This window comes from Ailuropoda melanoleuca, chromosome 14, assembly GCF_002007445.2.
Source record: "Ailuropoda melanoleuca isolate Jingjing chromosome 14, ASM200744v2, whole genome shotgun sequence".
Taxonomy (NCBI): Eukaryota; Metazoa; Chordata; class Mammalia; order Carnivora; family Ursidae; genus Ailuropoda; species Ailuropoda melanoleuca.
The window spans coordinates 10942587-10960287 of record NC_048231.1 but is presented as its reverse complement, the minus strand read 5'-3'; the positions used below and the strand labels follow the sequence as shown (position 1 = coordinate 10960287).

The 17701-nt window shown below is 39.9% G+C and overlaps 2 protein-coding genes across 2 annotated transcripts in view; one reads left to right on the top strand and one right to left on the bottom strand.

The window, feature by feature from the left end:
• SLC39A9 (solute carrier family 39 member 9) overlaps window positions 1-2195 on the bottom strand; it is a 52599-nt gene extending 50404 nt beyond the window's left edge. Inside the window, exon 1 of the mRNA XM_002917027.4 lies at window positions 1421-2195. Within this exon, the coding sequence (XP_002917073.1) occupies window positions 1421-1516 (96 nt within the window). The 5' untranslated portion in view covers window positions 1517-2195. The remainder of the gene's footprint in view (window positions 1-1420) is intronic.
• A 274-nt stretch (window positions 2196-2469) lies between these two features.
• ERH (ERH mRNA splicing and mitosis factor) lies at window positions 2470-15537 on the top strand. Its single transcript, XM_002917026.4, has 4 exons — window positions 2470-2643; window positions 6284-6371; window positions 12727-12847; window positions 15035-15537. The coding sequence occupies exons 1-4, from the start codon at window positions 2485-2487 to the stop codon at window positions 15135-15137; spliced, it is 471 nt and encodes a 156-aa protein (XP_002917072.4). The 5' UTR covers window positions 2470-2484; the 3' UTR covers window positions 15138-15537.
• The last annotated feature ends 2164 nt before the right edge of the window (window positions 15538-17701 follow it).

The window sequence follows — 17701 nt, the reverse complement described above, 5'->3', positions numbered from 1 at the left end:
TGTCATACTGATTATCTTTATTAATGCCTTGGTTAATTACACCACACACGAACACATTCACTTTCAGTGAAAAAGAATATAGCAGATCCCTGCATATTGCAAAAATCACTCAAGATAGTTCAAGAAAATACTGAAATTGGAAAAGTTCTAAGCACTTTACAGAAATACAGTTTTGTTGATTTCTTATTTAATTATAATTTCTGATAAATGTCACCTCAATCAGTATACTTATATAAACCAACTTAAATCTCATAAATGTCACCCCTAATAAGGTCAATTAAAATCTAATACAGTTCTAAGAAAATATGGTTCACGTCAGAATAAAGCAGGCTCAGAAGAACTGGACAGGTGGCCCAAGTAAGTGAAGGAGGCTTCACAGCCAAAGAGGACTGTGACAATCTACTGCTACTCAGCTCTAGCCAACTGTTGCCTTGAGGAAATACAGACAAAAATCAATAACAATAATAAAAATAAATACTCTGCTATCTAACAAAGTAAGTCTGTGGGGCTAGTTTTGGTATGACTACCAGTCTGCTCTTTCATGAAGTTCTTTCAGGACTGGCGGTGAAACTGGGCCTATTTTACTGCTGAACCCCAAGATACTCATGAAAACCTGTTCCTTTCAAATGTAGTATTCTCCCTAAATCTTTTGAGCACTGTGCATGCTGTGAACTCTTTATGAAGAACTTATCTGCATTTTCATTGAACAATGCTTTCATCTTCCTTCCCCACTGGTTAATGTTTGTTCAAGTAATGACAAATGAACAAATTAACCCAAATGTCAAAATATATTAACAAAAATTCATTTCTAAGCAAAGATCTGAAACAACTTCAAATATCCATTCCAATGCCCTCTTTCTTTAAAAGGAAATGTGAGTTAATTAACAATCTAATTTAATTTAGTTTTTTTCCTTATCTTCATTCTAATACAAAAAATTCAAATCACCAGATAACTTTTTTGGATTCTAATCCAAAAAAACTACTTTCCACCAAAAAACTATGCTTCATTTTCTCAAAAAGAGGAGTTATACTGATTTCTATGCATATGGACAAATGATATTCTCCATTTATGTTTCTTGATAGCAATCTGGAACCTCAATTCCTTGGAAGCTCTGGGAATCAAAATAATGTTATGATGCCTCTTTCCAGGAAAACGCACAGAGCCCAAAATTTTTGTATGCAATTTCACAAGATCAGAGTACCCCAAGATCTCCAGTGGATCCACCCACCCCAAGTTAAGGACTCTAGTGCTTAAAACGAGGTTTGTTTGTATTATGAAATGCTATGTATCTTTTTAAGATAGCCTTCCTTAGGAAGACCTTTAGCTCCGAGATAAATTGGGGAAGCAACTTCCCTTTACAACTGTCTCTATTTCCTAGCAGCCATCCTGACAGCTGACAGAAAATTGAGAATTTCTTACCTCAGAGAAATTAACAGCCAAGGGAACGATTCCAGCCACGTAACATCCCACCAACATAGCCAGAGACAGCAGACTAATGGAAATGAAATCATCCATTCTGTCCTTCTTTATTTACCCACCGCCACCAGACTACAAATTTTCAGTGACTTCAAAGGGTCCTTAGGTTCTTAAACGCGTGTGGTGATTCCAAGAGAACAAGTGGACTTTCCAGTTCTTTCGTTCTCCCCACCAGATGTGTTCAGGAAACCCCTTTCTCTGGAGCGCACCTGGAAATAGCCCCCTTTTGCTGATATTAGCACCAGAGAGAACTTTTAGCAATCTGAGGTCCCAGCCCCTGCGTTTTCAGATGCCAGTCACTGGATTCCCTACGGTTAACAGTTAAAAGGTATGCGAAAGAGCGATTTCTTCAATCTTCGCAACTGTGGCACAATGCGCCCACTCCCTCTACAATGTCCCAGGTGGCAGGAGGAAAAGGAGGAAAACACAAGCAAACTTGTTCGTTCTCCCGGCGCCCCTACGTCCCTGGGGCAGTACCCCCCAGGCTGGGATCAGCCCACCAGTCTCGGCAAACTCTCCTCCGAGTCTAGAATGGGGAAAGAGTCCTGCAGGTCTCTAACGATGGGCTCAGGGGTTCAGCAGCGAAGCTGATACAAAGCTGTCTCTGCTCTATACCCGATGCTGCCCATATTACTCCACTCCGCTGGGCCTTGACCCGGAGCCACCGATACTACAGCTGCCATGGCCGCCAAGTGGCACCTCTTCATTACATCCACTTCCGGATTGCTTCACCGCCCCCTCCTTTGAAGAGTACTTCCGGGTTACAACCGACCTATGGCCCGGGATTCTTATGTTACCGCCATTTTTTAGTAGGGCTAATGAAAGATGTCTGGTGTCAGAGTCTATCTTTGTGTTCACTGTAGCCATATGCCTGATAACGAGAGTATGGAAGATAATGTCTTGAGAAGAAATGATATTTTTCAAGTTCCGCAGCAATTCCCTGTGTATCGCATCGCCCTTATCCAAGATGGCTGAGACAGAGTCAGTATCCGCTCTAGCTGCCGGAAATGTGTGCGACTCCATGGTCCAAAAGGCTCTTTCGCGGTGCGTTTCTGACGACTTCCGGCGGCTCCTCTCGCGGGGATTGGCTGTTGGCTGCGTTGCGGCTGAGCTCGTGTGCGGCGGCGGTGTCTGCAGCGGCGGCAGCGAGAGGGTTTGGCGCGATGGTGAGAAAGGCCTCAGCGGCTCCCCGATCCCTCGGCCTCCGGGGCGATCCTAGCCCTGTACATCTTTTCCCCAGCCCATCCAGCGCGAGCTTGCAGCTCCCCGGCCCACCAGCTTGTTACTGGACCCTTCCCCTTCCCGCCGCGGAGACGCTTGGCCTGGCACTAGGCCCCAGCGCCCGGGTCCGCCCTGCGTTTGCGCGCCCGCTTGCTGGCTCCGGCGAGGCGTGCGGTGTGGAGGATGCGCTTTCTCCCAGTTGCTGCTTGGGAGAGGCCGGCGTGGGGATGCTGCTCTTTCCCTCCAGACTCTCTGGCCCAGTGTAGGAACAATGGCCGAGGGATGTCTGACAAACCTGTTTCCAAAGCTGACAGATTCAGTGTGCTGCACCCAGCGTGTGGGCCGGGAGGGGTCGTCTTTGCTTTGTAGTGTGCTTTCTCAACTATTCTCTTTTGTTTTGCTGTGCTCTGTCTTTAAATATACGTATAACATCTTTTCTCTTTCCCAAGACCCCAGATGCCTCATCTGGCGTTTCTCCCAGCCCTCAATCCTGTTCGTACTCATTCTCTTGGGACCGAAAGCTGAAAAGATAGGCTCAGTTGAGGGTCCAGCTTCCTTCGAATCTGATCGGGGTGGTAGTGGAGTGAGTGGGTATTTTGTATTTCTTATTTTATTCCACGAAAAAGGAGATGCTCCACAGGGATTACGAGGAATCATGGTTACTTCCACACTTCAGCTTTCGTTTTCTGATTGCTGCAGTTACTGTTAACAAGTTACGCAGCTGTTGTTTGCAAGGAACTTTTTGAGGTTGTACTTTTCTGAATTGAGATGTTTCAGTGTTTGACCCAACAGGGTTTCCCAGAAGGGACTAGGAATTGGAAGAGTAGGTTTCCAGTTCTTGTTTTGTCATAACTAGCAACGTGACCATGGACAAGTCTTTTTACCTCTTGAGTTTCCTTCTTTCTCTGCCTTTTATGTCACTATTTGGTATTGTGTTACAATCCTTACATTAAAATGTGAGGAAGTGACAGCAATTAATAACCCATTCTCGTTAGGCAAATACCAGTGATAATTCCTTCTGTGTCCAAGTAGCATTAAAAATTAGATTTTGTATATAAAACAGTTATTGGTTCAGTAGTCTTAAATACTTTTGCCTTATTAAAGATAAAAGCTTTAGGTGTGGGTTTTTGTGGGGTTTTTGGTAGTTTGGGAGAAGCATTTGAAGCTAATGGGCAAATCGTATGTATTCTGTAGCAGTAGAATGATTCTTAGAATTCATGTGTGTGAGACTTAAAAAGTTAGTAAGGCAAGATTAACTATTCATTAAAGTGATTCACTTGTGCTTGGTAATCAGAAAGAATAAGATTTTATTAAGGTAATTCTGCATACCTTTTCCTGATTTAGGTCTTGCAATTTTATTTTTCTGTTGTGAGGAATTTAAGTATATATGTATTCACCTATATGTACTTATATTTTGCATATATATTTGTTTTTTAATAAAACCAAACGGCTTTGAAAATAGCTCCAGTAAGAAGAAAGTGATCAAAACTGATTTGCAAAGTTTTATGATCTTAAAATGTTAATAGGAAAACACTGCCACTTAAAAATAATACTCGTTTCGATTACAGATTTGTAAATTTAGTCACTTTTTGTTCTTAGTTTTTAATTCTCACCTTTGGGTAGTAAGTATTGAAAATAGCTTTGTCAGAGGTTCATTTTAAGACTAGATGTAAAAAGTAGCGTACTGAATAGCCATTTCCATATCTTTATTCTCTCAAGTAAATTAGTCCCTTAATTTGCATTGGAATGAGAACAAAATTAATATAGTAGCAACTGGTGTGGGTAATGTAGAGTGAGCCCTACTGCAGGAATGCTAGTGTGGTTTCTTTAAAATTATTTTCTTGTCAACATATGACCCGTCAAAACTGCTGTTTTTTGAGTAGGAGACTTAGAAAAAATTCTGTATAACAAATAATCTAATAAAATGCTTTCTCTGGTTTATAATGCCTATTTAACAAAGGCCTTGACTGTTCAGGTCGTTATAGGTAAGAATTACCATTCATCTCTTTTTTTTTTTTTTAAGATTTTATTTATTTATGTGACAGAGAGACAGCCAGCGAGACAGGGAACACAGCAGGGGAGTGGGAGAGGAAGAAGCAGGCTCCCAGCGGAGGAGCCTGATGTGGGATGTAGGAGTCGATCCTGGAACGGCGGGTTCATGCCCTGAGCCGAAGGCAGACGCTTAACGACTGCACTACCCAGGCGCCCCTACCCTTCATCTCTTGTCACCAACATCTATTTTTATCTCAGATCCTCTCAAACTTTTTATCAGAATGGATTAGTTCTTGATGGGGAGGGAGGAATGTGAGCAATTTCTTTGCTTTTTATATAGTGTTCAGAGTATTGGAGTTTTTTGGTACTTATTCAGAAACTCTAGGCCTCAACTATTCAGTTCCAATATCTTGATGGTTGAAAATTCTAATGATTTCAAAACAGTTTGGGAGACCTGTCATAAAGGATCTTTTTGGACAGTAGCACAATAAAAGAGAAGAATGTGAATAGTTTGAGGGTTGAGTTTACAGTGAGGTTGCATCATACTTATATTTAATTAATCGACCTTACACATTTGGCAAAAGATTGGAAAGGGCCATAATTTCAATAGACCAATAGTCTGGACACATTTTTGATTGTCACAGTTTTGCCCAGGAGGGGGCAGGGGTTCAAGTGCTACTCGTATTTAGTGGGAATAGGCCAGGGATGCTTCTAAACTTCCTACAGTGCACAGGACTACCTCTATAAGGAGGACCCTTCAAGCCCAAATTGTAAAAGTGCAGAGAGTGAAAAACTGTGACATAGACCCACTAACAAAAACATGCCCCCCACTGAGCATGGTGAAGTGGAAGATGTTAAGTCTATTTGCTGTTCTTCAGGCATATTCACAGTTGTCACGGTGTGATCATCTCACTGTTCCGTGTGATTCTAGTGTTTAAAAATATGTGATTTTGAGACAGTGTAGCCTCTGAAGGTGAGTCATCTGGGTGAATAGTTAATGGTTTTTCTAGGGTAATGTTAACTATATATATTAATTTTATACTGCTCATTTATCTTCTGCCTTCATGTTGGAGTCTAAGCCCTGGATAAGTTGTGACTCCACTGTTACGCTAAGGTTGGAAAAAAACATAAATCAGATCCAGTGCTTATAGTCATTAATAGTGTTTCCCTTTTTCTCCTTTTTATCAGCCTACATAGGAGTTTTTTTATTAAGGGACTTAATAGGGCAAGAGATAGAAAGTGACCAGTGGAGATAGAAAACCAAAGTGGGTTTAAGATCTAGTTGGGGAGGAAGATGGGAAAGAAAAAAACAGTGCGAGGTAGCTTATGCTAGAATGCTTACAGGCAGTAAATACAATAGTTGGAGAAAGCAGCCCTTAAGGACTGGAAGACCTTACAGAGACTTTACAGAGAAGCTGTCTGCCCACGTTCTGACACCATGCTTGGACAAAGACATAAATGTAGGACGAGCACCCTAATTAATAGTGTTTTAATAACCAGTGATCATTGTGTCATGACTGGGGATTTTCTCTCACTATCAATTTCTCAAATATGCGTTAGAAACTTATGTTGAAATCACTTTTCCCCCTACAGTCTCACACCATTTTGCTGGTACAGCCTACCAAGAGGCCAGAAGGCAGAACTTATGCTGACTATGAATCTGTGAATGAATGCATGGAAGGTGAGTTTAAACACTAATCAAGAGTTTCTATTTTTGTTTTCCTGACCTTCACTATTAGAACATGTCTCTTTTAGGAACTGGGCTTGTTTTTCCTCCACATTTCTTGAATTATTAATTTGAGCAGGGAAGGAAGACATATTTATTGAATATTGAAACATTGATTATATATATTATCATTCTGCAAGTATTTTTTTTATCCAGCTCATGGTTACAATGAATGACTCCCTGAAGCCTCCCTTTGTTATGTTGATAGTCCATTATTTGTTATGTAAATATCTTACTGTTATTCCTTGTGTATTCTGGTTAAACTCAAGCACTATAGAGGTGTTAAGACAGGCTCTAGGGAGGGGCACCTGGGTAGCGCAGTCCGCTCAGGGCGTGAGCTCAGGGCGTGATCCCGGTATTCCGGGATCGAGTCCCACATCGGGCTCCTCTGCTGGGAGCCTGCTTCTTCCTCTCCCACTCCCCTGCTGTGTTCCCTCTCTCGCTGGCTGTCTCTCTGTCACATAAATAAATAAAATCTTAAAAAAAAAAAAAAAGACAGGCTCTAGGGATACCTTCAGAACCTATTAGTCTGCTCATTGAACAAATAAACATTAAAAGCTGTTGAGGTTTGGTTACACTCCATCAGAGTGTTAGGAAATAAAAATTAGCTCAGAGAATAAAGGCAAATGGAACAAATAAGTATAATTTATTGTGCATTTGATAAGCTGACACCACCCTGAAGGGAACTGTTAGCCCTTAATGTTTCTTTCCTCAGTAAACCATTAGATGAGAGCATGTAGATTGGATCATCACAAATTGGATTCATCCTTACATTTAATCATTAATCATTATATCAAGTAAACCAGTTGTGCACATCTTTTTAGCAATTATCGATTCTTCACTTCTTCCTACAAAGATTTTATATTCACTGTTTTTGCTGCTGGGCATGTCTCTGAATTTGTTGATCATCCAAAGCTAACTGGGTTAGCCTTAGAGTCTGTCCTTGTAAAGCCAACAATGGGTAGATCTGTGGGGAAAAACTACTGGTAATAATTAGAGACATCTTCTAGGTGGTTGGCACCATGCCTTTCTGATTGCAGGTTCTCTTTAAAAGAAGAGCAGCTCTTCTTCCTCCTCATTTCAGGACCCTTCCTCTGCTGACTGTTAGGGTAAACTGTGCACGTGCTGCGTTGGCACGTTAGTGCCTTACCTGTGTTATCATGTTTGGTCTTTGATTCTGCAGTACTCTGCCAACCTCTGCTGATTTTAGTAAAGCCTAACTTTTTCTTTTTAATTAATACACTTTATTTTCAGAGCAGTTTAAGGTTTACAGAAAAACTGAACAGAAAATACACGAGTTCCCATGTACTCCCTTTCCTCACCTCCAAGGTTTCCCCATTAATAACACCTTACATTGGTGTGGTATGTTTGTTACAGTTGATGAACCCAGTTTTTTTGTTTTGTTTTTTAAGGATTATTTATTTGAGAGAGAAAGAGCACGTGAGCGCACACAGGCACAAGTGGAGGGTGGTGTAGAGGGAGAAGCAGACTCCCTGCTGAGGAGGGAGCCGGATGCAGAGCTTGATCCCAGGACCCTGAGATCATGACCTAAGCGGAAGGCACATGCTTAACCAACTGAGCCACTCAGGTGCCACAATGAACCCAGTATTGATATGTTGATACATTATTATTACTAACTAAAGTCTACTATTAACTAAAATCTATTATTATTAATTAAAGCTTATATTGGCCTCATTCTTTGTGTTGTACAGTTCTGTGGGTTTTACCAAATATATAACATCATATATCCATTGGTATAGTATCATACAGAACAGTTTTCACTTACCTAAAAATCCCTGTGCTTCACCTGTTCATTCCTCCTCCCCACTTCACCCTTTGCCCCTGACAACTGTTGGTCTTATTGTCACCTCCATAATTTTGCCTTTTCCAGAATGTCATAGAGTTGGAATCATTACCATATATAGCCCTTTCAGACTGGCTTGTTTCACTCAGTAATATGCATTTGAGGTTCTTCCATGTCTTTTTAATTAATAGATTTAGTGTTTTTAGAGTAGTTGTAGGTTTACAGGAAAATTGCTTCAAAAGTACAGAGAATTCCAGCACGCCCCTTCTTCCCTACCCTGTCTTTCCAGTTTCCCCTGCTACTTACATCCTGTATCAGTGTGATACGTTAGTTACGATTGTAGAACCAATACTGATACATTATTATTGACTAAAGCCCATAGTTTACATTAGAGTTCAGTCTTTGCTTTGGACATTTTAGGGGTTTGGCTTATATAATGACACATATCTACCATTTACTGCCCTAAGAATCTCTAGTGCTTCACCTGTTCTCCCCCCAAGCTGCACTGATCTTTTTAATGTCTCCATAGCATCACCTTTTCAAAAATCTCATGTAGCTGAAATTATACAGTATATGGCTTTTTCAGGTTGGCACTTTCACAAAACGGTGTTTTTTTGTTTGTTTTTTTAAAGATTTTATTTATTTGAGAGAGCACAAGGAGTGGGAGGGGCAGAGGGAGAGAGACAGGCAGACTCCCTGCTGAGCAGAGATCTCCCAGGACCCTCAGATCATGATGTGAGCCGAAGTCAGAAATTTAACTGATTGAGCCACCCAGGCGCCCCCAAAAGAGTGTGCTTTTAAGATTCTTCAATATCTTTTCATGGCCTGATACCTCATTTCTTTTTATTGCTGAGTAATCCATCATTTGGATATACTGCAGTCTGGTTATCCATTTACCTACTGAAGAATTGCTTCCGGGTATAGGCAATTACGATAAAGCTGCTATAAACATTTGAGTGCACGTTTCTGTGTGGACCTGTTTTCAGCCCCTTTGGGTAAATACTAAGGACTGTGATTGTCGCATCATATGTAAGATCGTGTTTAGCTTTGTAAAAAGCTGACAAACTGTCTTCAGATGTGGCTGTACCGTTTTGCATTCTCACCAGCAATGAATGGGAATTCCTGTTGCTCCACATCCTTCGCAGCATTTGGTGCTGTCAGTGTTTTGGATTTCTGTCATTCTAATAGGTACATAGCGATATCTCGTTTTAGTTTGTAGTTTTCCAACGACATGATGTCAAGTATCTTTTCATCATGCTTATTTGTCATCTGTAATCTTCCTTGGTGAGGTATCTGTTCAGATCCCTTGCCCACTTTTTAATTGAGGTGGTTTTTTTTTTTTTAGTTGCTGAGTTTTAGGAGTTCTTTGTATATTTTGGATGCTAGTCTTTTATCAGATACATGTTTTGCAGAGATTTTCTCCCAGTCTGTGGCTTGTCTTTTCACTTTCTTGATGGTGCCCTTTGAAGCACAAAAGGTTTAAGTTTTTTTGTTTTTTTTTTTTTAACGATTTTATTTATTTATTTGACAGAGATAGAGACAGCCAGCGAGAGAGGGAACACAAGCAGGGGGAGTGGGAGAGGAAGAAGCAGGCTCATAGCGGAGGAGCCTGATGTGGGGCGATCCCATAACGCCGGGATCACGCCCTGAGCCGAAGGCAGACGCTTAACCGCTGTGCCACCCAGGCGCCCCAAGGTTTAAGTTTTGATGAACTCCAGTTTATTTTTTTCTTCTCATGGTTTTGGTGCCATATCTGAGAATTCATTGCCTTGTTCAAAGTCATGAAAATTTGTGCCTGTATTTTCTTCCAAGTGTGTTATAGTTTGGGCACTTACATTTAGGTCTCTGGACATTTATGATGTGAAGTGTGGGCCCAACTTTATTCTTTCGTTTGTGACTCTCCAGTTGTCCTAGCACCATTTGTTGGAAAGACTGTTCTTTCTTCATCAAGTTTTGTCTTTGTATCCTGGTCAAAAAGCAATTGACCATAAATGAGAGGGTTTATTTGTGGATCTTCTTTTCTATTCCGTTGATCTGTATAGCCATACTTATGTAGAAGCAGTACCACGCTGTCTTTGTTGGTGTAGTTTCGTAGTGAGTTTTGGAATTGGTAAGTGTGAGTCTTCCAGCTTTGTTCTCTTTCAAGATCTTTTGGGTTATCGTGGGCCTCTTGTATTTCCGTATCAAATTTAAGATCAGCTTGTCAATTTCTGCAAAACTAGGTTGGATTTTTGGTAGGGATTTCATTGAATTTACAGATCATTTTGGGGGTCATTACCATCTTTTTTTTTTTAAAGATGTATTTATTTGCAAGAGAGAGAGCATGAGCAGGAGGGGGGGAGCAGACTCCCCGCTGAGCTGGGAGCCTAATGAAGGGCTCAGATCTCAGGACCCTGAGATCATGACCTGAGCCAAAATCAGGAGTTGGTTGCTTAACTGACTGAGCCACCCAGGTGCCCCTGGGGAGCATTACCATTTTAATATTAAGTCTCCTGATCATGAACATGAGATCTTCTGTTTATTTAAATCTTTACTTTCAGTGACATTTTGTAGTTTTCAGTGTATGTTCTATGCTTTTTTTTTAATTAAATTAATTCCTAAGAATTTTATTATTTTTTTTTTGAAGATTTTTATTTATTTATTTGAGAGAGAGACAGCCAGCGAGAGAGGGAAGAACACAAGCAGGGGGAGTGCGAGAGGAAGAAGCAGGCTCATAGCGGAAGAGCCTGATGTGGGGCTCGATCCCATAACGCCGGGATCACGCCCTGAGCCGAAGGCAGACGCTTTAACCACTGTGCCACCCAGGCGCCCCTAGAATTTTATTTTTTGATGCTGTAGTACATGGAGCTGTTAATTTCAGATTGTTTATTGTTGGGGTATAGAAATACAGTTGAATTTTGTGTATTAACTCATATCCTGCAATTCTGCTGCAGTCATTTATTAGTTCTAATGGTTTTGTGCATGTGTGTGTGCATGTGTGTGTGTGTGTGGTTTCCTTAGAATGTTCTGTATACAAGATGGTGTCCTCTGTGCAGAGAGATAGTTGCACTTCTTTTTTTCCAATCCGAATGCCTGTTGTTTCTTTGTCATGTCAAATCACCCTGGCCAGAACCTCCAGTACAATGTTGACTACAAATGACAAGAGTAGATATTCTAGTGTTCTACAAGAATCCTCTGAGTGGGAAAGTATCCAGTCTTTCACCTTTAAGTATGATGGTAGCAGTGGGTCAGTGCCTTTTTAAGATACATGGTGAATACATTTTCCTGATTTTTGTTTCCTTTCTACTTTGACCTTTCTGTTCAATAACTCATGAGTGATGCTCTCTGATCACATTGTGATGTATCAGTACCAGTCAAAAACCCTAACTCAGCTTTTCATAGATCTGTAGTTGAATATTACTTACTTCTTTTTTCTTTTTTGAATATTACTTTCTATTGGGAAATTAATGAATTTAGAGTTACAAGAAGGACCTGAGTGTAGAGGATAGGACTTGCTTTCCCAGATGATGTTTATTCACTTGTTCATTCATCATAGCGGTATTAAAAGCATTTGACAGTGGGAGTGGACGGAAAAGGTTATGTTTCCATTGTGTGGGAAAAGAGGAGTAGGTCAGTGAATAAAAAATAATGTGCTCTTTAGATAGCTATGTTAATGTGTGCTTGCTCTCAGTGATTTTGTTTGTTTTATTGTCTTTTTATGACTTATATTTGAGTACTTACATGCTCTTACAGGTGCTAATGCTTTTATATGCATCATTTCACATAACCTTCACCATAGCTCCATCAAGAATATTGTTGTCCTTACCATTTGACAAGTAGGGTTCTGGGGATGGAGTCATTAGTAAAGGACAGAACTAGAATTCAAGCCTGTGAATCCAGAGTCCAGCCTTTTAAGATATTTTATGATAATCTCTTTCTCTGTGCCAGTTTTGTTTTTGTTTTTGCATTGTATCAAAATTTGAAAGCAGGATAGAAGAAGCCTCTATTTGTCATCCATTATTCCCAAATGTGGTGTTTTTCTGAGGCTTTAGGAATATTTGTTTACTGAAAAACCTGGTAAGACCCACACTGTCATCACTTGTTTGAACTCTCATATGACAAGTCTTTAAAGTTCTTTTTGACCTACCTAGTGACTTGAAGTAATCATTTTATTTTATTTTTAAGGCATAAAATACTTAACATTCTGGCGAATATATAAAATTAAAAGAAATTTGCTAGTGACAAACGTTAAAACAAAAAGTGACCAACTTAACTGTTTTTTTCCCAGACCAACTTTATAAAAATAAAATACTGTGGGGCTGCCTGACTGGCTTAGTCAGTGGAACATGTGACTCTCGATCTCAGGGTTCTAGGCTCAAGCCTCACATTGGATGTAGAGATTAGTTTTAAAAATTAAATCCTTAAAAAAATTAAAACATTATGGCATTGCTATATATATGTTATATATATGCTATTCATATCTAAAGTTTATACAATTGTAAGATCTTGGTTTTTCTCCTCTCTTAGGCGTTTGTAAAATGTATGAAGAACATCTGAAGAGAATGAATCCCAACAGCCCCTCTATCACATACGACATCAGTCAGTTGTTTGATTTTATTGACGATCTGGCAGACCTCAGCTGCCTTGTGTAAGTATGAGCCACCACGTCTCCTAAGGTGTATTTTTCTGTTGTTTATCCAGGTGTTTGAGGTGATTTATGGTATTGTGAGCTCGCTCTATGCCTGACACTGATCTTTGCATTTTGACTACTATGTAGTAATATTTCATCTACATATGGCTCATAAGTTAATTTGGCAACATAATGCTAAAGGCACAGGAAAAGCTTGAGAATTTTGCTAATTGATGGCAGAGAGTATGCATAATTAGTATGCAGAGAGAATGCTGAGAAGTTCGGAGTGTTGATCTGGGTTTCTTAAACCAGAGTTGTTTGTTTTTTGCTTTTGTGTGTGTGTGTTTTCCCTCAAAGTCTTTGTCCTAAAGCAATTGGCTTTGGGTTAAAACTAGGATGATTCTGTTTTCATGAGAAAGGAAAATGAGAGTACCTTGTGATCTTCAGTCATCAGGTGCTTGAATATTACCTGCCAGATACTGTCCTAGAAGTAAATATGTTTTTGAAAAATCTATATGTCCTACTCACAGGCACTTTCTGTGACTCCTGGATTATGACCGGGGCCAGGCCCGGACTTGCTGTTTCACCAAAGATTCCTGTTGAACACTTGTATTTTCTCATAATATTTGAGTTTTACTTTGCTAACTCAAAACATTCCAGTGATTCAGGTCTGGTCTTTAATGAAATATGTTAATAAGAAAGTTTTGTGTGTTTTTTTTTTAATGGTTTTTTTGTTTTGTTTGTTTTTAAAGATTTTATTTGAGAGAGAGCATGTGTGAGAGCACGAAAGTTTTGTTGGGGTGCCTGGGTGGCTTAGTTGGTTAAGCGTCCGACTCTTGATTTTGTCTCAGGTCATGATCTCAGGGTCTTGGGATTGAGCCCTGCGTTGGGGTCCGTGCTTAGTGTGGACTCTGTTTGTCCCTCTCCCTCTGCCTGCCGCTCACCCTGCTTGTGCGCTCTTTCTGTGAAATAAATAAAATCTTTAAAAAAAGTAGTATCTACTCGCAGGGTTGTAATAAGGATTAAGTGAGTTGATTCAGGTAAGTACTCAATTGATAAATTAGATATTTTATCTTTCTAAAGTATCCCTAAGGTTTTTATTTATTTATTTATTTTTTAGGCGAAGTGCATCTTTCTCTCTCTTGGATGCCATGTAGTGTTTCTACCACGTGTTGCACATGGCTTTAAAACACTGAAGTGATTTGTATTTGTGCAATCTCTGGTTACTTACTGTCTGCTTTTTTTATACTCTAACCTTAGTATTTTACCCCAAAAATGATTTTATTGCTTAACCAATGAGATTTCAGTGGTAGGTCGCCTGGAATGTTTGTACTATTGAGTCTTCTAAAGATATGTTGAGTGGTTGGCTATTCAGTGATACCTTGGTCTCAGACGCCTGGAGTCCCATTGCTAATGCTGCCAGTCCTTGCTGTGCTGACCCTCCTCTTCTGATTGGAGCCATTTTGAAGCTTGTTACGTCTTCCAGTAATTCTCTACCAGCCTCTAACATGATTGATTTTAAAAAGCAAATCCTAGGGCACTGGGTGCTTCAGTCAGTTAAGTGTCTGCCCTCGGCTTAGGTCGTGATCCCAGGGCCTTGGCATCAAGCCCCGTGTTGGGCTCCGTGCTCACCGGGGAGTCTGTTCTCCTCCCTCTGCCCCACCCCTCGAGCACTTGCTCTCTCTCAAATAAATAAATAAATCTTAAAAAAAAAAAGCAAATCCTGAAATATAGGCTAGAAGATTTCTTTAACACTTTACGGGGCAGAAATCTTTGTGGTAGTAACATGGTTTTTTTTTTTTTTAAGATTTTTTAGTTAATTCTAAATAAATTTAGCAAATCTCAAGTTTGTACCAGTGTTTGGTTTTTATATTTTAATTACTAAAGAAACCATAAAAGTTATCACTAGGGGAAAGAACACATGGTCTCTGGTCATACTTTGTCAAGAAGTAGGTGTGTAACACATTGAGGATTTAACTTGAGATTTCTAGACGTTGGTTTCTTTTTCTGCTATAAGATTGTACTTGGTCTAAAGTTCCTATCGCTTAAAATCCAACAGTAATGTAAGCAGCTCTTTTATGTTTTCATTAAGGTCATGTATAAACATGCACACCAGTGCCATCATTGGGCTGTTATAATTCAGGGTTTGAAAAACACGACAGTGATTGACCATTATAACCTTGCTTCTACCTTTCTGTTCCTCAGTTACCGAGCTGATACCCAGACATACCAGCCCTATAACAAAGACTGGATTAAAGAGAAGATCTACGTGCTCCTCCGTCGGCAGGCCCAACAGGCCGGGAAATAGTTGAGTTGGAAGCAGTAGGGGGATGGGGGTGGGCTTGGAACACAGGTGTGTACAGCGTGCTGTAGTAGGAGTTTTGTATTATAGTAATCCTGTTTCCATTGTGGTATACTCTAGCCAGGATTGAATGTATTAGATGAAATGTGAGGATCTTGTTCAATCTGAAACCCCCATTGCTTCCTTTCCCCCCCTTTTTTTTTTACTTAAACATTTTTATGGTAATTTAGATGGAAGTTGTCGGTTGATGTTGGTTCCAGTCCTTCAAACTGTTCATACCTGCTTTATAACATTCACTGTACTAACCTTTCTTCAGGTTGGGGTGGGGGGGGTGGTGACAGTTTAGTTATGTCCTCAAGATAAAGTCTTAGTGAAAAAGGAATAAATGTTCTTTAGTTATATTTTCCCCTCGAGTGATTTTTTTTTCCTGGTCTCCGAACATTGAATTTTCTTACAAAGCATTATCAGTTTCAAAACCAGTAGGCTACCACACAAAGGATTTGAAGAAAGCTTATGTATGTGTTGAATATATTTCACTGTGGTTTATGTGAGGCTAACAAGCTTTTACCTCATTTTCCCAGCCTTGTAAATAAATCTTGATTGTAGCTCTAAGGTTTGTACTTGCTATTGACGCAAACGTTATGGAAGATTCTTCTGGTGACATTTTCTGCAGCAGCAGCCAGCTTAGTTCCTTAGTTTTGGTCCTGTACTCTTTCTGGGAGTGCCCTTCTCATAGCCTTCAGCAGTTGAACACTGTTTACTACTCCTGTATGAAAGCTCTAAGGGTGACGGAAAGACCACAGAAAAGGACAAGATAATCTTGCTTTTAATGGAAAGAGTGTTGATCACATTGTGACTCGAACATACACTGTACTGTACCTCCAGTCATCCCAGGTGTGCACACTTTCCCTGATTCTGCTGTTCGCACACTTCACCAACAGCCAGTATCTTTATATACTCTAAGATGGGCAGGTGTTTTTGGAGGCTTTGTGACCAGCTTTCCCCATGTCCCTGACCCTACTTCCACATTAGAGCCTTAACTATTTTTCCTATTTTTATGCAGAATGAAATTCTGAGTTAGTAGTTACATTTGCTCACTTTGTCTGTGGAATAGTTATTCTATTAATGAACTGTCATCACTGTCTCAAAGGATCATTAAAATTAGGGTGCCTTGGGGTGCCTGGGTGGCTCAGTCGGTTAAGTGTCTGCCTTTGCCTCAGGTCATGATCCCGGGGTCCTGGGATCAAGCCCCGCATCGGGCTACCTGTTCAGCAAGGAGTCTGCTTCTCCCTCTCCCTGTGCTCCTCCGCCTTGCTTGTGTTCTCTCTCTCTCAAATAAATAAAATCTTTTAAAAAATAAAATTAGGGTGCCTTATTAAGTTATGTATAGCTGTGGTTAATATTTCACTGAATCAGCTAGATTTTAAAGCTAAAATGTTCTCAGTGAAAGAGGAATAGATCCAAAAGTAAGTCTGATTGTGTTGCTTTTTATTTGGTCTGTCCTGCTAGTATTGTTTTATTTCTATAACAGATGTGATCTTGTCTTCATTTTTTGAAAAATATTCTAGAGCACATCTGGGGGGAATGGGACCCCTTGATACTCAGATACAATACAGTTTCTAATATTGGGCTTAGAAAGGAAAATACGATTTTCTAAGGAAAGTGGAAAACATCTGGGTCCTAGATGTTGGGTGGTGAGAGCAAAGGGGAAGAGAGCAGTGTTTCAGATCATATTTTATAAGGCTTAAGGAAGAATAAATGTGGCTTCTAATAATATATATATATATAAGGCTTAAGATATAAATGTCCAGCATCATGCAGAAAAGGAGCAGAAGTACCTTTTGTTGTGGAGGTGAAGTCTGTGGTAAAACCTTCAGTGGTTTGGCCATGCTATAGCCACCATTCCCCTGTTGTTAAAGAGTTGGTGTATTGATTGTGTGGCCTTTCCCCAACCACAAATAAAACAGGACTGATTTCTGTTCATACAATGATATTTTACACTGCTACCTGCAAGTGAAACCTACAGACAAATTACAAAATTCCTGATTCTCTTATCCATCTTATGTTATATCCTGAGCATTTCTAAGATATTTCTTGACAATGTTTCTTCTCTCTCAGTATTTGATCTAAGAGGTTACAGGAGTGTAAAAGGGGGATTTTAACTGTCTCACTTCACTAGCGGTTTTTGGGCTTAAAATATTTGCAGCACATTACTAAACGCCTTGGGCGTTGTTTGGACAAGTTATGTATCTTCTATCGTTTGCATTGGGAATGCTGGAAGCCTGTTTTCCTTCCAGCAGCAGACTAGACAGGGTTAGAAAGAGGACAGGGCAGTTCTTAGTATGACATCATACTCGTATCAGTTTGGCCCTTCCTTAATCATACTTGTTTTTACTAATTTTTCAAAGATCAAGAATGAAAATTGGCAAAAATAAATGAACTGTTAAATAAATTTCATTAACATTTGTACAGATACATTTAGAAGAAAGACTATTAATCTGTGTGTTGGTGTAAAGCTCCTAACATTACCACTTAGGCATATCGTTTATTTCCTGCTTAGGAAACATTTA

Excerpts from the sequence above, each read along its gene's own strand:
- ERH (XM_002917026.4), top strand. The coding sequence starts at position 2,485 with ATGTGTGCGACTCCATGGTCCAAAAGGCTCTTTCGCGGTGCGTTTCTG. Across the intron at positions 2,644-6,283 it reads CGAGAGGGTTTGGCGCGATG|TCTCACACCATTTTGCTGGT; the intron begins GTGAGAAAGGCC and ends TTCCCCCTACAG. Across the intron at positions 6,372-12,726 it reads TGTGAATGAATGCATGGAAG|GCGTTTGTAAAATGTATGAA; the intron begins GTGAGTTTAAAC and ends CTCCTCTCTTAG.